The 22,303-nt window shown below is 41.0% G+C and overlaps 1 protein-coding gene across 1 annotated transcript in view; it reads left to right on the top strand.

Annotated features, from left to right (window-relative positions):
- The window catches only part of LOC107182191 (thrombospondin type-1 domain-containing protein 7B-like), a gene marked incomplete at its 5' end in the record, with an annotated part of 306,117 nt that overhangs the window by 129,197 nt on the left and 154,617 nt on the right, over nucleotides 1-22,303 (top strand). The window contains 3 exons of the mRNA XM_015560290.1: nucleotides 2,208-2,399; nucleotides 4,321-4,555; nucleotides 12,762-12,877. Of these exons, the coding sequence (XP_015415776.1) occupies nucleotides 2,208-2,399; nucleotides 4,321-4,555; nucleotides 12,762-12,877 (543 nt within the window). The remainder of the gene's footprint in view (nucleotides 1-2,207; nucleotides 2,400-4,320; nucleotides 4,556-12,761; nucleotides 12,878-22,303) is intronic.

A 22,303-nucleotide genomic window follows, 5' to 3' on the forward strand; every position in this document is an offset into this window, starting at 1 on the left:
CTGCAGGCTCAGAGGCCGGCAGCGACATGTGGAGAACGTTGGAGTCCTCAGTCACTGAAGCAAGCAAGCTTCATGTTAGTTTCAAGCTGCCTGGCTGCCAGCCGCCATCTTGGCTGACAGTTAATTTGCATATCTCCCTGATTAGCCAATGGGAAGGGTATCGGTCGTAAGCCAATTACCATGTTTCTCTTTTATTAGTGTAGACGTTCTTTGCAAGACACTGCTTTAAAGTGTTTTGTATATAAATGATGCTACTAATACTTATAAATGTGGAAATTGCATTTTGATTAGAGATGTAATTTGGGTGTTTTGTTTGGCCTACCTCCTTCTGTACTTGGAAAGCCACTACCCATTAACTCTATTAGTGTGTGTTTTTGTGTGTGTGTGTGTGTGTGTGTTTGTGTGTGTGTGTGTGGGTGTGTGTATCATATAATGTAGGCTTAACCTGAAAATATATCGAGACTAACGAGAATGTTTGGAATTGGTCTTTCAGCTTGATTATGTGCTAGGATCTCTATTACTTCTCATATTATGTTTGAGAAGTTTTCTTTGTACCTCAAGGGCAATGAGCCTGGCCTCACTTACAATTGTGAATGCAGATATTAGCAGTGCACACTCTTCTTTAGGCAGCTTGCTTACTGTCACGTGGTTTTATTTACTTCCTCAGAAAAGGAATATTGAATCTCAAGGTAATTAAACACAGCATAGTTCATGGGAAAAGCAGAAATTTGGGGCCAGAACATTTTAAATTGTGTGATCCTGTCCAAGGTTTCTTTCCAGAGCCACTGACTCCTTGTCTATAAAGCAGGGGTCACACCTGCTCTGAGAGTTTCCTACCAGGACAGTGCCTGGCACAGAGGTGACACTTTATAAATATTAATCCCCTTTGCAGTAGTTTTGTGTCAGAATATGACAAGAGCATTTCACAGGCACAAAGTCATACACAAAAAACAAGCTCTCCCCTCACGTGGCCATTCCACATTTCATGTTGTTACGTCAAACTATAAAAGGTATCACTGTTGTTCCCGTCTGCTGTTTTCATGGGGTGACTGTGAATGGGAGAATAGGAGGAGTTGAATTATTAATTGTGAAGAGTACTTAGTTCTATAAATAGAGAAGAAATAACCTAAAAGAGATCTTTTTAAAAAAACATTTTAATAATCTGAGATATGGAAAATAACTTAGAAGTGATCACCTGAGGCCCTAGCCAGTTTGGCTCAGTGGATAGAGCATCGGCCTGTGGAATGAAGGGTCCCAGGTTCGATTCTGGTCAAGGGCACATGCCCAGGTTGCGGGCTTGATCCCCAGTGTGGGGCATGCAGGAGGTAGCTGATCAATTATTCTCTCTCATCACTGATGTTTTTCTCTCTCTCTTCTTCATTTTTCCTCTCTGAAATCAATAAAAAACACACACAACAAATAAGATAAAAATGTATATATTAAAAAAGAAATGATCATCTAAGTCTTAATATCTGTCAATTGTAAACATATATTTATAGTAAATATATGTTATAAATATATATACATTTAAGTCATTTATAAGTGCATTCAAAGGGGGAATAGTAAATGCATTTGGAAGAAGTTTGAACTACCTTTCAACTTTTGTCTCAACACATTATGTAATTCAGCCACGGATCCATTTCCATTGTGGTTTTGGATTACTTTCCAGTATGCACAAATAAAATAAAAGAGTAATGGTGTGATCATCTTGCTTAAGGTTACATATTTGGGGCAGAGCACACACCAGAAAATTAGATTGGTAAAATTCTTTTTTATAGGGTAGGATAGGATGCTCAACATAAAACATGCTTTCAGTACAACAGGCTACTGTGACCCCCATTTTGCAGTAAAGCATATACTTGTTAGCTATGGTTGTCAATAATGCATCAATCATGTCTGTCTCCAGCCAGCCATGGCTGAACTATTGCTGGAAGAAGCCCACTGTGTCCCTGTGAGGAATAACAAGTGCTAGTTTTGCTGCGGTATCTGCCTTTCTTCATGCCAAATGATCTCCTGGCAGTTTTCCTTGACACAGGCATTATGAATGGCTGGAGAAACCATCATTTTCTGTACTTTATTGGTTTAGACACAAGGTGAAGTCTTCTAAGCTAAATGGAAGTAATAGAGGAAGCAGTGAGCCTCGGTGTTCCTTGGACTGGCCTGGATTGAGCATTAACCAGCATGTGTCTCGGTCTGGTTGATTACAGGAGAAGATGTGTCAGGGAGTCTCTGCCCAGCATCTGTTCCTCCTGAACGGACAGCTTGTGAAATTCCCTGCAGGATGGATTGCGTGGTGGGCGAATGGACAGAGTGGTCATCCTGCTCCCAGTCTTGTTCAAATAAAAACTCGGATGGGAAACAGACCAGGTCAAGGACTATCCTGGCATTGGCTGGAGAAGGTGAGTCATACTAAAGGCTTCAAGGAAGTCCATTGCCCAGTTATTGTTTTCCAATAGGTAACTGTGAAGATCATATCACGGAAGTAGACACATTTAGGTGACCTTCTATACGTATTCCATGAATCCAAATGAACACTTTCCTGTCGTTGTGTGCCTGTTCTCTTTAATCCTCAAGGGTGTCTGTGCTGAGTTCCATTTACTTGCATGAATTTGTTTTAGTCCATCTTATGTTATTTTTCATTATACTCTTTTAGGGAAGAAAACAACGTCTGGTTGATACACATCCAGCTCATGTAGTTGGGGACATAATTGGAATATGTCTGGTAAGAAGGGTGCCAAATTAGGAGTCGAGAGACACGGCTCCTTACCTGGAAACTGCCGGTCACTTCGGCAAGCTACCTGATCCCTATGCCCTGATTTTCTGTTCTCTCCTGCTGGCATGTGGTGAGAGGAGAAAGGATGGTGGCTGTGCAAATGGCTTTGAAGAAGCTAAAATGTGTGATGGGAATGTAAATGGAAGGCATCAGAAAAAACTAGAGGAGCAGCTGTTGCTATTATTGATAGCAGTGTCTGAAACCAGACGATGGGTGTCATTCTCTCAGGCCCTCCCTCGGCTTTGTCTGCCCACAGCTCAGTTGGAACAGCAAGGCAGTGTGGCCTCCGGATGCAGGGAGCTCCTCTTTCAACAAGATACTGTTCTGTGATTCTGAGACAGGGGGCCAGTGTCAAGATGAATGAAGATTTTCACATTCTTAAAGTGCAGTCGCTTCCTCTTCTGTCTTTTAGAATGTTGGATGGAGAGGGGGCGGGGGGGGGGGAAGTCTGTAGTATTTAATGGGGAAAAACTTTAACAAGAATAACAAAGTCAAAGCCACAAATTTTCTTGAGCATTTGGCCCACTGAATAAAATAGTGTGAAAGATCGGGGGGGGGGAAATCAATGCTTTAGGTAAATACCAGTTTTCACATGGATATAAAAATATGAAAGACAGTACTGAAATTGGATTGTCTGACTCACCAAGAGTGTGAAGATCCATATCTATCTGGTCTCCCAGCCTGTGGATAACATGTTGTCAAATATGATTTCAGAGGTCAAGGATGGCTTCCTCTTGCCAAACTTTAAGAGAGACTTCTCAAATCGTAATAAGATGCACTGCTTGATGGAGGATGGGTGTTTTAAAATGGTACTTGATAAAATAATGCTTTCTTAGTAAAGAGAGGCCACTTATAGGCAATGTGTGTGCCTGTGTGTGTGTGTGTGTGTGTGTGTGTGTGTGTGTATAGGACCCAGGATCAATTCAAGGTCATGGGGTATTTTTCTAACTAATTTATTAAGCATAGTAATATTAAAATAAAAGCAGATTTCTTTAGAGTTTATCTTGACCATGCATGACTCAGAGGTGGGCAGTAGAATCAGTTATTTTTAAAAATATAATTGACACGTACTGCGCCCTGTTATTTAGAAAATGGATAACATTCTCAGATTATTATTCAGGACAAAAGAGCATGTCCTTAAAGTGGAAAAAGGAGTGCAGTTGCTCCAGCCTTTGGGTAGTTGTGTCAAAAAGGCTGTTTTTCTAGACCATAAAAATAGCAAAAACAATAAAAAAGAATAGCAATAACAACAACAGGAGCATGTTAATAAAAACAGCAATGAGCCTGACTGGTGTGGTTCTGTGGTTGAATATCAACCTACAATCCAGGAAATCATGGTTCGATTCCTGGTGAGGGCACATGCTGGATTGCAATCTTGAATCCCACTAGGGGGCATGCAGGAGGCAGCCAATCAATGATTCTCTCTCATCATTGATGATTTGATCTCTCTCTCCCTCTTCCTTCCTCTCTGAAATCAATAAAAATATATTAAAACAACAAGAACAACAACAATGGCTATACATTCTTTCATACTTTGATTTTTGCAGGTGGAAAACCATGCCCCCCTAGTCAGGCCCTCCAAGAATATCGCTCATGCAATGACCATTCTTGTATGCAACTCTACTGGGACACATCGCCTTGGGGCCTCTGTACTGAAGACACACTGGGTACTGCTCTTAATGCAACCATTGGATGGAATGGAGAAGCTGCCTGTGGTGTGGGCATTCAGACACGGAAGGTCTTTTGTGTCAAGAGTCACGTGGGACAAGTGATGACCAAAAGGTATTATCAATAATTTAGTGAAAGTGCATAGGATTTTTGCCTATTGGAGTATTTTTAGTTAAAAGCATTTTTAAGCACTGAATATGTCTCAGTCTGTGCTAGAGTAATACATTTTTGTTTTGTCTTGTTTGACTCTTAAAAATTAAAAAAAAATATGCCTTAACAAAGGTAGACACTTTACTAAGTTATAATATGTGTTTAGTGAATGGATAATAGTAAATAAGACCCACAAATAGGGAATCTGTTTGAGTAATCCAATTTTCTAGAGCTGATCTCAATAGTTTTGACTCTTAATCACACGAAGACTGGGTCTACATGAAGGCAGATTTGAACTTTGAAATTATAGGGTTGTATTTTATTCTTATTTAGGTCCCACTGATCTTTTCTGCTGTGAGAAATAAATCTATGCAGCCATTTTGAATATCTTAATTCATTCCCCTGTGCAGGTTTACAATCTCACGGACACTGTATCTGGCACATGAAGCTATAAATAAATAAATAAATAAATAAATAAGTAAAAATCAGTAGGAGATTTTGGACATGGAGAATAGGATATAGATATAAAAAAAGGTCAGGAATAATGAGTGATGGAAGAAAAAGTGTAATTGAGTGGCAAGCACAGCTGGGGAAGTTTCATCTCTAGACCAAATAAAGAGACATACCTCTTCCTCAAGTTCATGTGGGTAATCTCGTGGAGAAGAAAATGTGAAGGACCTGTGCAGTATGCAGAGACTAGCTAACTGGCCTATCCATAGAGGTTTCCAAGTGGCTATGTTTGAATTCGTCCCTGCTTTGTGGTGAAGGCCCCACCCAGACACAGGAGTGGTGGGCCACCAGGGTGGACTGGTGCCAACTAGGCAAGTTAGAGATGTTCCCAAGGAATTTTCAAAATGGGAAAATGAAATCCTTTCTATTCCTGATGCTCTAACTATATGAATTAAGGGTTTCCATTGCCCTGGTTAGGCCTGATGGAAAAAGTAAGAGGGGAGAATGAAGCTGATGCTCAAAAAGAAGCAGAAATCGAAGCAGAACAAATCCTAGCAGCATTAAGCCCTGGTCCCATCCCCCTTAAGTATACCGCTGCCTGTCCTGGCAACCAAGGCAAATGCATTTGCTCTTCTGCCTAATTCAATCCAATTTGTGTTGCTGCCATGGGCAACTCAGACACCTGATTAATCTCATCTTGGGACACCAGAATGACAGGCTCTGGGCCTTATCCACACTGCCATGGAAACCACATTCACTGTGTGTAAGGAAAGTCATAGAAGTTCAGTTAAGGGAAATGAACTGCTGATGGCAGAAATCGCGCAAACTTGCCAGATGCTGCTGATGGTGGAGCCTCCGATGGGCAGCTGGCTGTGTAAGTGAAGGTAACTGTGCCTTACAGTGGACCACAGTCAGGAAGACCTCATCACCCTGCCCCCCCCCCCCCAGTTGTGTTTTCTAAAGTGCTGGGGTTGGATGTTCTCCACTGTAAGGAGCCCAGACTTTAGAACAGTGTTGGGCATGTATGAGTGTTCCATAAGCATTTTAAAATTTATGAATTAACTTGACCTATGTGCTTACCAAGGCTTGGATATAAATTAGAGAAAAATGAGAGTAGATGATGCTTATTATTTGCCTCAAAAATATATTTTATCTACCATAATAAATTTTGGCAAAGAGGACTGCCATGAAGAGTAATGAAGAGATCATACATATGGCCTTCTGCTCTTATTAACTCATAAATGTTATTTCTGTTTAGCATCCAATGCTACATTGCTTGTGATGTTTATTGGAACATCGAATTATGTCAGTTGTGTGTTGAAACTTGCCTGGTATCCATGGGAGTTATAGCTAAACATGGAAATAATGTTTACATATCACCTACTTGAGGTGACTATCTATTTACTGAGGTTATGGTAAAATCCTAAATGGTTAAAAAGGTGTGAAGAGAACTCCTTCTATCTTGGAAAGGATTGCAGCCTTAATAATGTTATTTTTATGATGTAAATATTCAACTGCTAAAAAAAGGATGCATGAAATGTTAGCTTTGTTATACAAATAAAAGTAAATCGATCCTGGATATAGGAATAAGACTTATGTGATATATAACAATATTCTTTATAGTGGTAAGAACCTTTTGCATACTTGAATTCTGATCTCCTACCTTTGACAAAACTTTGCTTAGTTCTTAATCACAACAGATAATAATTCTCTTGATGGGAATGCACCTTGTTTCTTTCTTAGCAAAGGAGAATTGGAATTGAGACTGACACCTAGCAAATAAGTTATCATTACATTGTGAAGGCTATTTGGGCACGAAAAGTCAGATGATATGTTCAACTAGCACTCCAATTCCTTTTCTATCCTCATAATTACTTTGAATGAGACGGTTTTTTTTAATGAAAGTCTAGCACATCAACTTACTCAATTTTTAACTCAATGTTATTTTTATGCCCCCAAATCACAAGAACATAAGTTCATTGTTTAAAGCATAATTCACAAATGAATATGATTTTCTTTAAAAATTTATGTAAGTGAAACTAAACTATTATTATTACAGTGAATAATCTCTAGTTTTGTTCACTTTACCAATAAGAAAAATGAATTGCACAGATGTTTTCCCTCACACACACACACACACACACACACATAGAGATATTACTAATTACTTTTTGCACTGTTAATGAGGCTGGAGACTTAACCTAATTGTAATTCTTACTGTACATCGCCAAACAATCCTGCTTAAACATAAGAAGCCTGATTGACTGTAGTAAAGTCAATTAAAATTCTTGAGATTAATGAGATTAATTGAGCTATAAAAATAATAGCTATTGTCCAGTGAAACACATCATGAGATAGTGAGGTTATCAACAGTAGAAAAATATCTTTTTCTCTGCCCTTTTAAAAAATAAATATGTTTGTTCTTTTTCAATTGAAAGCCATTGCAGTGGAGAAAGGCCCCCTGCCATTTGTGAAATCCTTGAAGTGGGGGTGGGGCAAGAGAAAAAGGAAAGGAGAGGAAAATCTCCTAAAAAAACAGTGGCCTTGGCTTAGAATGAAAGAAGCATGCCTCCATGGAATGGATCAGCTAACATAACGTATTTTACCTCTAAACTCACTGTACTGGGATGCACAGAATTCCTTGCAAGTTCTCGCTTCCCTGGGTTGGTGTTTTGGTTTCCATGCAATTGTGTAGGTGAGAATGTCACCATTGTATGAGTAATAGAACTGATCATATCAGAAAATGAGAACTAGCTAGGGCACAATGGAAACAGAAGTGAGAGCGTGTTGGTATATTTTGGGGGTTTTGTTTGGTTTGCTTCATGATTCAATGTTGTTTTTTTTCCAGCTGCAATGTAGAAAAATAATAATAAAGATTAAAAACACAAAACTCAAAGCTTTCCAAAGGTCCTGATAAGTCACTCTCTGCCTTTAATGTAAAAACACCTGGCATTTGGTGAGCTATAGGAATATAAAATTCCAGTGAAACATTTAATGTTCAAACAGTGGTCAGGTTTGCCCCCTTAGCTGAGTGAGCTGGAACATCAGCCCGGGGGTAGGAGGCCTGCTCTAGAAGATGGAGCACTGTGTGTCTGCATCTTGATTATGGAGGCAAACTGAAAAGTGACAAGTCTTGGTAGCTCCATTTAATACATTTCCTCACAATGCTTATAAGGAAATTTGGCCTACAGGGAGACCAAGAAACAATCATAGAATACTTCAATGCAAGTCCAGGAAAATACATGTGTTCAGTTGGGATGCCTTCATCCTTTTATCAAGAGCACAACCAAATATGACAAAAAGCAAGGGCCATGGTTGGTTTGCTAAAAAGTGAATCCATGTTTCCTTGCACTTCAATTTTGTTTTGGAGAAAGCTGGATAGATTTGTCTAATATTCCCAGGGATTTATTTGTCTTCAGGCTCCAAAAGCATATGATACCATTCAATCACTGACTTACTGTTACTAATATTTGCAATGCACTAAGATCTGGTATTTTTAAGTTATGACATAAGATGGAGTTCTACAATCAAAGCATTCAAAGTTAGTGTATGTATTTTGTATGCGCATGTGTGCATTTGCACACACACAATAGAACAGCAGCACAAAATATGTCAAAAGTCTTTTTTCAGTCAGTGACAATACAAGATTACAGAAAATAAAAGCCTGTAGCTTTTAGAAGCAGTGGGGGCGGGGCACATAAGTTGCTAATGGTCAAAGAGAATATTTTTAAAGACTAAGAGGAAATTCATGGAAATTGAAAATGTGATGATCCTTGAAGCAGTAGACATTCCAACAAAGCCCTTAGTTCATAGACTCTATAAAAGCAATACAACCTGAGCATCTTGACCTTTGCCACTGAGGAGATAGCATTTCTCTCCTATGGACCTAGTGGAGGAGCACAGAGAGAAAGGGGGCCATATTGTGGAGAGCTGACATTAGGCTCAGTGAGTGATTATTGTGAGTGATGGGAAAACAGCTTAAATAAAGTAGTCAATATCAGTACCCTAGAAAGATGAACTCTCACTCATAACTGAAGTGAGCCACGTCTCTGCAGAGCATGCCACCCTCTCCAGCAAGTCTGCAGCTGGCACCACACATTTCTAAGCTCTGTGGAGTGTGTAGGTGAGTGTGCAGTAGGATGGTGTGGGCCCTCCTGCCCCACTATGCACACAGGGAGTTGGCTTTACACAGGTTGTACTATCATTTCCAGCCAAATACCAGGAGAGGCTAGAATTCACAGCAATTCAGTTTAATTTCAGTGTATTTCAGAGTGTGACTAAAGGACTTGGGAATGATTTTAGGTTTTTTTGCTATCTCTACTAAAGTATGACATAAATTTTCCCTACCAGAGTAGCTTGTTTAAGTAACACTATATGCTCATAAAGACACTCTAAGGATACTCTTTTTTTTTTTCTTTTTGTTATTAGATTCATTGAATTAAACTATTTGGTAGACAGGCTTTTGTGTGTTAAGCATAATTAATAAAAATGCCACTATAATGAATTGAATAATTTGTTTTCTATGAATATATTTTCCATTTTCATCAAAGTAATGATATGCTCCATAGTAGAACTGAAATAATACATTTAATTTGCTGATGATGGAAAGCAACCAGTCCCCAATGATCTGCTCTGCTTAGCACCCCACATCCCAGATACAACCACTCCTTAATAGTTGTTTTAGATGTCTTCCCTCCACCTCCCTTATTTTGACAGGGCAAGCCTTTGCATGGTTCACAAATCTTAACAATATACAAGGAGATAGCTACACTAATAAAAGACAAATATGCTAATTGGCCATACCTTTGTTATGCTCACCAGCCAATCAGAAGAGTATGCAAATTAACCCAACAAAGATGGCCATTAAATTTGCATACTGCAGGCAGATCCCACTGCGCTGCCCTGCCCTGGGTTGGCAGCAGCGTGATCCCGTGCCGCTGCCCGCCCCAGAGAGGGATCCAAGCCTGCCATCTGCAACCAGGGTGATGGGGCAGGCATCGTGGGATTGGGCATGCCATCTGCCACCAGGGGAGCGGGCCTAAGCCAGGAGGTGGTTATCTCCTGAGGGATCCCAGACTGTGAGAGGGCACAGGTTGGGCTGAGGGACCCCTCTCCTGCCAGTACACACATTTTTGTGCACCGGGCTTCTAGTAAAATAATAACAGGAAGCCTTCAGATACCCCTGCTCCCCTTCCTTGCCTCCTGCCCTGCCACTGGCTATGGCTTTATTAGTTTTTTATCTATCCACTGTGTCTGTATGTTAATATGGGCCAGCCCATGTAAATATTTTATTTGTTCTTCCTTTCTGAGGTTTAGTTTCTAATGCTGCATGACATGTTTTTTAGATATCCTTTATATATCTCTTAATTTCTTAATTTAAAATGTCCATTCATTGATTCTTATCATGAAAACAATGAATGCAGCCCATTCACAGTAATTCCTCTACCGATTCCCCACATTGTTGACTTTATTTCTTATTCGTTTATGTGTTGATTGGCGCTCTGACCCTCTGCTTTGTTAGATGAAGCTATCCAAGCCTCCACTTTCTCCTCTTTTCCTTCCATCTCCAATCCTTTGCCCACTGTGTCTTATGAGGGCAAGAATATCATGTACTTTCTGTTCCACAGCCAGATTCCATCTCCCATGTTTTGTCTATGTATTTTTTCTAAAGATTTAAAACTAAGAAGATGTTTTCATTTTTATAACTGTAAATTCATGAGCTCTAATATTAATCAGACTAGGGGTCCAGTGCACAAATCCGTGCACCTTGAAAGGAACTGTGGGCCATAAGACTGTGGGGGGCACAGGGGCGGGTCTCGGCCCATCCTCTGTGCCCCCTCCCTCCCAGCCCCTCCTGCTGCAGCCCCCAGTCCCCTGTTTGCTGGCAGCCCCAATCCTGCTGCCACCGCACCAAGAAGCAATTGGGGCTGGCGCCAGCAGTGGGTGCCAGCGGGGCCGGCAGCAGGTGTGAGGACCAGTCAGGACCTCGGCGCACAGGAGCAAAGAATTTTTAGTAACCACCAGAGGCTCGCCCTGGTAACAGCGAACAGCACCCTGCCTTGGTCTGGCGCCCCTGCTCAACTGCTCCACCATCCCACCGGGGCCGATGCCCACCATGTTCCGTGCTCTGCTGCCTGCTGCGACACCCACTATGTTCTGGGCACACCCCCTGGTGATATCATCGCTTCTCTTACTTTTTCTTAGTGTTTGAAATTTGGACAATCTCTGTGTTTGCATATTTGTAATTTTGTAATTCAGTTGGTGAGCTTTTATCTGAATCTTCACACTCTCATCAGCTCTTTTTGTTGTTGTTTTTGTTAATCCTCACCTGAGGATATATTTTCCATTGATTTTTTTTTTTTTTTAGAGAGAGTGGAAGGGGGAGAGAAAGAGAGAGAGAGAGAGATGGGAAAGACACATCAATTGGTTGCCATGTGTTGAGCAGGCAGGCCAGGAATCAAACCTGCAGCCCAGGTACCTGCCGTTGCCTGGGAATCGAACCCACTACCATCCAGTGCATGGGCCGATCCTCTAACCACTGAGAAACACTGGCCAGGGCTAGCTCTTTGTTTTTTTAATCCATTATTATTTTTGTGAATTTTATCTTCTACATCTTCTGTTCTCTTGTACTGGAAGGACTTTTGATTGTCTGTTTGAACTTGCTAGACCTGGTGCTTTATAATTTTTCTCAAGTACTCTGTCCCCAGGTGGCTTTGGCACCTCAGTTTTATCATCTGAAAATGAAGATTATAGTGACTTTTACTTTGTCATTAGGGAGAAATGAAAGAATGTAGGCAAAACACAATGCAGCACTGGGGATCTAATATCAAAGCTCACACCATCAGGCTTTATGCGTACTGCATCACTGTTTTTGTATTAGAAACTTATGAGGAACAGAATTTAAAGTGCAAACATGTTATGAGGTATTTTTCTATTTTTTCCTCATGGCATATCACTGTTTTAGAAGATAATAAATGTGGTTTTTAGCCCTGTGTTATCATAAAAAAAAAAACAGGAAAAAAATACGTGTTTGCCATATTCTGAGACTTTAGTACTTCCCAGCGAAATGAATCCATGGACTATTTATATTACTTTTCCTCCCAAGATGAACATTAAATGAATAATCAACAAAATCATGGAAGTGCTTCCCTTGCTAATGCTAGTCAGTGCATACGTTACTTGCAGTCTGTCATATCTTGCTTACTCCACTTCATCAATCTACAGGTTCTAAAGAGACACCTGACTATTGTAAATTGTGTTAATAATCGGATATGTATAGTTCAGTGGAATTCAACGATTTTTCTTTCTCAATTTTTCCATTTATTGCCTTGGACTTTCCTCTTCCCTTTGATATCACTGATTTGATATATTACCCTGAATAAAACACTTCAAAAATATGTGCTCATTCTAAATATATATATATATAAATTTTTTGTTTGAATTGATGCTGCTAGGGAGACCCCTCCTTGGTGTCTGTCTTTGGTTAGTTTCAGGGCTTGTGTTTTTCCTGGTCTGGGGGAAAGTAGTGCAGTGTCTGGGACTAGAGAGCTGAGGCCTCTTTCTGCTCTGCCTCTGCCTGAAGCGCCCTTGGGCAGTAGTTTCCCGCCCCGGGGCTCTCTCTCCTGGTCTCTAAAACAACAACAGGGCGAAATCCTGCAGTTTTGTGTTAAAGCACTGACGTTCCCCAGCAGGCATTGATATGGTCTCTTCACATTGACAGGTGTCCAGATTCCACTCGCCCTGAAACAGTGCGCCCTTGTCTCCTCCCATGCCAAAAAGACTGCACCGTGACCGCGTTCAGCGAGTGGACGCCCTGCCCAAGGCTGTGCCAGCCAGGTAGGCGGATGCTGTTTCTTTCTGCTTTATTTCCTAACCACTTGCTTGTGTTCCCCACCGCTCAACAGCGAGAGAATGCCGAATGGGAGTACCCTTCCTGGGAACGAGGTTTGTAACATTTGCAAATAAGGTCTGGCATTTCAGAGCCATCAGAACTAGGCGGGGCAAACATATTTGGTTGTGATGAGCCGTAATTTCACTGGGGTGCACGGTGGGAGTACTCATCTTCTGCTAACCCTGCATGGCGTTTTGAACCATTCATATGTGATTCACATAATGCATCACCACCATCACAATTTATTTGTTGTTCCCATGTGCATTTGTATTTCTTTATTTTAATGGTTATGCTTTGTCCTCCTGGGTGTACTTATAGGGCTATGGCCCAGAATCCTTAATACCAAATTCTACTAAACACACAGGAGCACTTCGGTAACATGATCCTCTTTCTTAGAACAGGACTTGGCCCCCCATCCTATCTACTAAAGAAGGAATACGCTAATTGACCCTCACACTGTGGCAAAGATGGCAGCACCCACAGCCAATAAGGAGGGCATATGCTAATTGACTGCCCCACCCTCAACAATAGCGGCACCCACAGCCACAAGATGGCAGTGTCCAGTCTCCTCAGCCCCACTGGGGTCGCAGGCGTGCCTCCCGAAGTCCCTCATCCCCGCAGCCCCCCAGCTGCCCAGGGCTGGCCTGAGCCGCAGGTAACCAGGGCTGGCCGAGGCTTTTGCTGCCGGCAGTGGCAGCAGCAGAGATGTAATGGGGCATCACCTTCCCCTGATCGCCAGGCCACCTCCCGCCTCCTGGACTGTGAGAGGGGGCAGGTCAGGCTAAGGGACTCCCCCCCCCCTTTAGTACATGAATTTTCATACACCAGGCCTCTAGTATTTATTATGGTTCCCTGATGAGCTAGTACATGGAGATATAAAGGGTCCTACCCTCAAAGCTCCATTTAAGCCTAAGACCAGGAGTTAATAATGTAGTTGCTCTTCCTTAGTCTCACTCCTTGGCCTTGGTCCTGTACATCTCACCATTGTCACAGTAAGAAAAGGCACATCCACGAAAAGGAGGGATGGAGTGCCCAGAGTAAATTGGGGCTCAGCCACACACCCCTGGCCTTCGCTTGATGGTCAGACCCTCTGAAGCAGGGTATGACCCGCACTGTTGCCGCACTCACCTCCTGGTGGAAGGAGGAAAGTGCGTCATTCTGTAAAGAGAATCTACCACAGAGGCTGAGAGCATTAACACCTTTCTGTGCAGAATCCCAGCTCAATGAATCTGGGATCAACCAAATGTACTTTGACTCACACATCTTCCTGGGAGTGACATGAGATGTGACCAACCTCGCAGTGACTGGCCAAAGGGCGGTGGCCGCTGGTGAGGATCGTCATCATCAGTGTTTCAGGTAGCAGTGGCGGGGCACCTGCGCCAAGCTTTAGAACCGCCATTTCCTCTTCGTAATGACTCTTTGTCAAAGCAGCAATGAAGTAGCATCCAGTGAGCTTTGCTTATGGATAGAATCAGAAAGAAACATATTGAATATAAAAGAGCTTTGAAAGTACAGTCAAATATTTAGCTAATCTTTCAAAGGGGGGAAACAACAATCTCTTCTAGAGATTCTCCAAAACATACTTTTCTGAATGAAGTTCTGACGTGAGTGGACTGAATGAACAGGGCTGGTCCAGAGAAGTCAGGGGGATGCCATTTCCAGACAGAGTGGAACAGAAGAATAATCTATATATGGAACCACTGGGAAGGCAGCATCTACGAAACTGGCTTTTTGAATTTTAATAGTAATGAACCCGAAAAACGTACCAACTCTTAAAGATAAATTTTGGAAACATTGACAAAGATAAAATAATCTGTGATGTTGGAATTGTATTGGGTTCCGCTATTTCTTTTAGTTTCTTCCCCATGGAAGATAAGTATAATTCCTTTCCTAAATGGTTATAAGAAGGGAAATAACTGAATTAAAAAGGGTGCCCACTGGCAGCCAGATATTGATGGGGGAGCAGTCAAGGCCTGCTGACCCTCAGGAGGTGTATTAGTTTTGCTGAGCCGGTACATCCTCATGGCCACAGATTATTTCAGCTACTGCTATTGCACCTATTCTACATTCAAGAAAAATCTCTCTGTCACCCAGGGCGGGGGTGGGGGAGGTGGTCTTCTCCTAGCACTGGCTAAGGATGGAGACATCATAGGTCATGTGAAATGATTGCTTTTCGAGCAATATTAAATTTTACTCCAATTTCCAGAAAGTCACTTAATTATTTAAATGTTGGCATTGAAATAAAAATAGTTCTAAACCTCTGTGGTCTCTTTTTGCCTCCACTTTTTTCAAGCCTAGATAATTCTTTTCACAGCCTGGCAGCCAAGGGACTTGAAGGGGCAAAGATTCAATTTTCAGATTTCTTCTGGCTTTCCACTTCAATTCTATTTACCCTCCTGTTAGTTCACACCTTGGGAGTAGTAGAGGGATAGGCAAAAGTAGATTTACAGTTGTGGGTATGTGAAACAAAGTTTATTCTTGTATTATTATTTATTTTTGTATTACATATTTTTCCATATGAACAATTGTAAACCTACTTTTTCCCACCCCTGTATGGGTCATTCAGAATTTCAAATAAGTTGAAAATCTCCTCATCTGGACTTGAAAATTTCTTCTACTCAAAGGCAAACTGTCGCCACCCTTTCTCTTTACCTACTCCTTTCAAGCACACATGATCCCATCTTTCTCCCCACAGACTCATCTGTACTTTTGTCCGCTTGGGAAGTGGAGGATAAAGTATTAATTTACTCCCAAATAATGAGGAGTCTACACTGTGTGAGAGATCAAGAATTGGGGCTCGAAACATGTCCTCAAAATAATGTTGGAGAGAATGTAATAATCTAATAATATTCCTTCAGAAAGTGACTTAACCTAAGTCTCAGTTTTCAACTCTGTACATTTTGGGTGTTACTATTCTCAGTATTCTTTGAAAAATGATATAAGAGGTGCATCTCACATATACGCCCCAAGTGCAAATCTCATTATACAAAGTATAGGTGCCTTTGACTTTACAAGCTCCACTGGGGGTGACAGACCTCCTTTAGTCTATAATTGAAAAGCCATAGATCACAGATCACAAAGCCCTAGGACTCTTACTAGTAAATATTCCCAAAAACTTAATAGGAAGAATTACAAACGCTTGGACTTGAAAAGGTTACATTTCTCAATCATACTCCTACTAAACTGAGGAGTTCTGCTAATAAAATTCATAGAGGACACTTTTCTTAATTCATAGGGAAAAAAGAGATAGATATAATTCTCTTAATTTCTTTTAAAATTTTCCTCCAATGTGGGTATTTCTTCTTCTGCCTGTCTCTACTAAAACCCAGTGGGAAGTGGTTTTGATTTGGCAATAAAATAAAAATAAATGGAACATTATTTTTAAAGTCCCATGGCCACATTCAGGGAGACCACTGATAAGAACCGCTGCTCAGAGCTGGAACTCTTAGTTGGCGTCCCTACACTTCTTCACAGCATATGTTAGTGCAAATAGTAGCTGATAGGGAAGCATTCTCAGTCCACACACGTCCTCCTCTCCACTGCATCCTCTTCATTCTGGGCCAGAGGTTGATGTACATTTGTAGAGACCTGGAGTTCACAGTATCACCAGCTGGGATTTTATTTTACCTCCTGCAATGGCGCCAGGAGGTAGGTCTAATTGTATATGACTAACAGGTGAGGAACACCCAGCTCAAAAAGATGAAATTTTGTTTACAAGATCACCAAACCTGTCAGAGGCGAAGCCACGGTTGGGATCCAGATTTCTGTGACTCTAGGGCCTGCCTGTATTCATCCCACAGCAAATTATTTCTCATATTCCTAAGCACAGCTCATCGGTTTGTTTATTACCAATTGGAGAACCTGAAGCCTGGTACAGCAAGGGAATATAGTCAATATATTGTAATAACTTTGTATGGGGGCAGATGGCTACTAGGATTATTGCAGTGTTCATTTTGTAAGGTATATGAATGTGGAATCACTGTGTTGTACATCCGGAATGCATAAAATATTGTATGTGAACAATAATTTAAAAATAAGTAAATTAATTTTATAAAGAAGATTTGTGAAGTGGCTCTGCATGTTACAGTCCTGCCACACATTGCTTTCATGTGCGCTATCTCATTGACTGTCAGGACAGTGTGATGACAAAGGAACAGCTGTTCCATGAGTCCTGCTCTGTAAAGGAGGATCTTCAGGAAAGCACCTTGCTCACCTGACCCAATAGAAGCAAAGATACCCGGTTTAAATTAAACGTGCTACATTGCCTTGCCTAGTGAGCCTGTACAGTACTACACGAAACAAAGCTGGACAAGTTCAAATCTTATCTGTAATAAGTTATAGTAACGTAATATCTTTGTCTTGGCTTCATCTCACTGCCTCTTTCTACCAAATTAGTAAAACCTGTAGCATTGACATTCATTATTCTATTGAATTCTTTTCTCAACCCTATATGAAAAGAGTGATCACAACCCCATGTTACATATGAGGATACAGAGACTTAGAAATAGGGCCCAAGATTGCAAAACTGATAAATGGCAAACCATGTGGAATCCTAGTCTCTTGACCACTCATGTAGGAGTTAACATTTGCTGAACAATCCCTGTGTTCCAGGCACTGCGCTAGGTTAGGTACTATATATGCATAGAGTGGTGACTGAAAAACACATCCAGGCATTATGGAGATCACAGTCTAGTGGAGGAAGATAGAGCGATTGAACACATTACCCAAATGAATATGCAGTTACAAAGTGTGGTATGTGCTTTGCAGAAATCCATGGTGCTATGGGGGAAGGTAGTAAGGAAAATCAGAATGACCCTCCATCTAGAATATCTTTTTTTAAAAAATTATTTCTTTATTGATTAAGGTATTACATATGTGTTCTTATCCCCCATTGCCCCTCCACCCCTCACTCGTGCCCTCGCCCCCCTGGTGTCTCTGTCCAGTGGTTAGGCCTATGTGCATGCATACAAGTCTTTTGGTGATCTCTCCTCCTTACCCCCATCCTCCCCTACCTTCCCTCTGAGGTTTGACGGTCTGATCGATGCTTCTCTGTCTCTGGACATAAACTGATGAACAAAACCTGCATCCTTAAGCAAACCTAACAAACTTCTAAAAAAAAGGTGATCTGCCTTTCCAACTAAATTTCTTTCTTAAGTGATTTGTGTAGCTTACTACAAGAACACACATGATGATGCCGGAGATAGCATATGTGCACTAAGAATCAGGTTTGTTCTAGTTACCTGGATGAAACACAGGGTATAATGTTAAAATGCAAAATTATGGTCATGTGCAGGCTTTTGTGGCCTAGATTGACCCAAGTATAAAACTTAGGATAATTTGATCAAGTTTCTGAAGTGCGGCCCAAGCACTTACAACTCATAATTACTGAGAATGTTTGCTAAAACCCTAAGAGATTCTGATTTAGAAGTTGTACTGGGACCTCAAAATAGACATTAAAACAAACTATCTTAGTGATTCTAAGACATATTAAATAAAGCTTGAGAATTATTGAACTATAGAAACACTTAATTTAACCTTGGGCCACTGGGTTGTTTGAGAAATATGTAACTTGTATCTGCGATATTTTTCTGATTGAATCTATTTCATTTTTCAAGGATCCAATCCCTCTAGCTCCATTAGGCAGGAAGGGGCTTGTTGGGAAGTTATAACAGCAGAAAGGGGCTTGTTGGGAAGTTATAACAGCAGAAAGGGGCTTGTTGGGAAGTTATAACAGCAATTCTTCTAGATGTCCAAAAAGAAGAAAAGATTATCACGAAGGTGATATGGGGACTAGAAATGCAAAAGGGACTGAGGCTCCTCTTTTCAACTCTCAGAGCTGGCTGATCCCTCCTCCGGCCCCCTCTGCTCCTCTGTGCACACCTGCGACCCTCTCCCTTCTAACAGGCTTGCTCTGAGTCTCTGTGCTCATAACTAGCGGACACAGAGCTCAGAATCGCTGGCCCAGACCCTGCTCTGCAATACTAAATCAAGCACAGAGCACTGACACAAACTTCCCTTGGGTCTCTTTATTCAACTTACAAGCAAAAGCGTCTGATGGCCCAGTTTGTTCCAGTCCCTCAATCACCCAGCTGCCTGCAGATCAGCTCACTGTCACCAGGACCCGTCTAGAAGGGAAGGGGACAGTGTGTAGAAAGGCAGCAGGAACTGAGTATGGGAGCGCTCTGCTCAGTTAGGGCGAGTGGTTGCTCATCACAGAGACTGATCTCTCCATAACATCCCAGCTCAGCGCTTTGGGTGAGAATGCAGGATATGACTAATTTCCTCCCTTATGTGTCCACCAGTGCTGACCTCTAAGCAGAGGAGGGACAAAGCCTACCTCCTTATTTTTAACGCAAAAGCCACTCTGAGCTTCAGATTGAGAAGAGAGCCACTGTAAATAAGGTAGAAATACAGAGAAGGAAAATGAAGCTCCAGGGAATATAAATGCAGTAGGATAACATTTTCTTGTAGAACAGAAACTTGGAGGAGAGAGAAAGAACTCTCTCCTTGAGCATGATCTGGGCCAGGTATTTTACTTTAAACAAACAAAACATGCAGTCTGTGTGTACTTGCATTCTTATTACAGTGCCTAGGCTATCATGCCTAAGGATTCTCCATCATAAACAGTGTTGTCCCGATTGTCTGATAAAATAAACTAACATCTCAAACAAAATCAAATAAACAAAAAAGCAAACAGAATAAACAAATGCTGATTTAATGCATGAAGTTCTGTCCTTTACACCTGAAATCCACGGTTATGTCTTCTTAGTTTGCATCTAATAGTTTCTCTAAAGCACCATTAATCTTCTTTATTCAGCAGTCAAGCTACATTACCATAAATAAATCCTAAGGCTCACATGGGTATTTATAATGATTTATTGTTAGCCTTAGTGGCAAAAAAAAAAAAAAATTGTTTCTTTGGATGTGAAGGCTCTTTCTTTTCGAATGTTTTTACTTCTGGCTGGTTTCTTTCTCATATCTGGAGAATTCTCTGCAGACAATACAGTATAACACAATATAATCCTTATTTGATTATAGAGTTAAATGAATTGCCTTTCAGAAGCCAAGGTACCCATTCTAATTAGAAGTTTATTTTTAGACTTTCAATGTACTTCCTATGAAGAACTAAAATAAATTAGATTTAACAGGGTGTTAATTTATTAAATAATTTTCTACAATTAAAAAGAATACATTATGTTTCACTTCCTTGACTTTAGTTGCATTTTAATATGATTCTCAATTAGATGTGATTTCAGGAGGTTTTTGACTGACTGGATTAGCTAGTATGATGGTAGATTTTTAAACTATTTAATTTGCATTACTATAACAAAGAATAGAATGCCTAGAGTGAGAGGTAGAGTTAAATGTTGGGATCTTAATATGTCAATTTGGAACTTTAGTTTGTATAAAATATCAAATGTTTATGTAACAAATCAAGAAGGAAGTAAATTCAAGCTCAAAATTAAGTAGATTCCTCAAGTTTAACAAGCAACTTTTAAGTCTTCCCTAAAAGGTATCACTGGACCTTCTGCTAATCTCTTGAAGTTCCTTCAAAATTGAGTTGCTACATGGAGATGATTCAGATAGAATATGTACTAAATGAGATGTTTACAGTGATAGGGAATAAAATATCCCAAAATCAATATGCTAGGAATGATAGATTCTCTGCCATTTGAGATTTTCCCCATTATACTATTATTTAATTTTCCTGATTCTTAAAATACATGTGTTTGTTTGTTTTTTAATTTAGAGGCCTTGTGAATGATAACCAAAGTAGGAGTATAGATTACATGAATGCAATGACAAGGTCTGTGGGTAGTCCTGTTCATTTCCTTTTTAAAAAAAATATTTTACTGATATTTTACAGAGAGGAAGGGAGAGAGATAGAGAGTTAGAAACATCGATGAGAGAGAAACATTGATCAGTTGCCTCTTGCACTCCTCCTACTGGGGATGTGCCCGCAACCCAGGTACATGCCCTTGACTGGAATCGAACCTGGGACCTTTCAGTACGCAGGCCGACGCTCTATCCACTGAGCCAAACGGGTTAGGGCAGTTCTGTTCATTTCTTACTTGAGCCAGCAATATTCTCTCCCATTGCTGAATTACCACAGCGCTTTTTGAACTGAGCTTTGATTGTATTCAATAAAGCACTTATATTCTGTTTTAAGCTTCTCACTAATTTTTTCATGTGTGGTGGAAGGAGCTTGACCTATAGAATCTAACATATCTATAATGGACTCCTGGTGTCTTTATTTAGTTAACCTTTCTGAGACTGTATATATTCATTGTTAGCATAGCTCTAACATGTAGCATTCATGAGACAACTTACTCCCTAGGGCTTACTTATCCTACATGTAGAGGCTAGCTCAGCATGTGCTAAGTCCCTCCTTGTCTTCCATTCTGTATTTCATCTCCGCTGAATAAGTTATAGGATGCATGAGTACTCAAGGTAAAGCCATAAAATTATTATTTTAATAAAGAAAAGATACTTAGAAGTAAGGGTGTGTGAACAACATGCTCATACATTGTCATGGATATTGAGGAAGTCTAACTTTTCCACTCACCTATTCCCCCCATCCTGATTCAGAAACAATTGAGTCAGAGCAGAGGGAGATCAAAATATCAGCTGGTTCTCAACCCCAGAATTAGACAGGCTTAACCACCTGGCCATAGTCCATGTCGTATACCTACACACTTGATTGGGGATGAGTGAGAAAAGATCAGAGTATGTGCGTCCTCTGAGCAGATGGAGCCCAACGAAAGGAGAGGAGAGGGAAGGAGGAGCCACATATGCTCATTTCCTCCTCCCAAAGTCATGAGTTAGATGCCACTCCTTCTTCCCAAAGGAGAAACAAGTGAGGGAGGTTGTGAGTCCTGCGACAAGGAGGCTATAGAAGTGGGTCACCTCCACATGCAGGGATAATCAGGAGGGCTTCAGCCTCAGTCTGTTGCTTTGCAACGTTGTGAACTGACGTCCTACCTGTACTGCTTTCTTCACCTTTCTGTAGCCACGGCCTCCTTTCTGACCATTTTGTTCAGCCTTTCACTTGCTGCCCCTTCTCCCTAAAATGCTCTTCTCCCAGCCCCCGGCATAGGTGCCTTTAGAGCAACACTTCATTCTCAGTTCGAAAGTGATGACTCAGAGTTTTTCTTTAGTAACTTTACTAGGGACCCCCCCCCGCCCTTCTTCCCTCTCTCTACCTTGCTCATCACCCTGTCATCTTCCTCAGGGAAGTTAGTAGTCCCTAAGTAGTCTCTGTGGGCTGTGCACTGCTTACACACGCTGAACAGTGGCTGCCATCCTGTAAGTGCCTAACCATCTATTGAATGAATGATAAATGAATGCATCGTTAACTTAGCAAATCCTTT

This window comes from Myotis davidii, unplaced genomic scaffold, assembly GCF_000327345.1.
Source record: "Myotis davidii unplaced genomic scaffold, ASM32734v1 scaffold275, whole genome shotgun sequence".
Classification (NCBI taxonomy): domain Eukaryota; kingdom Metazoa; phylum Chordata; class Mammalia; order Chiroptera; family Vespertilionidae; genus Myotis; species Myotis davidii.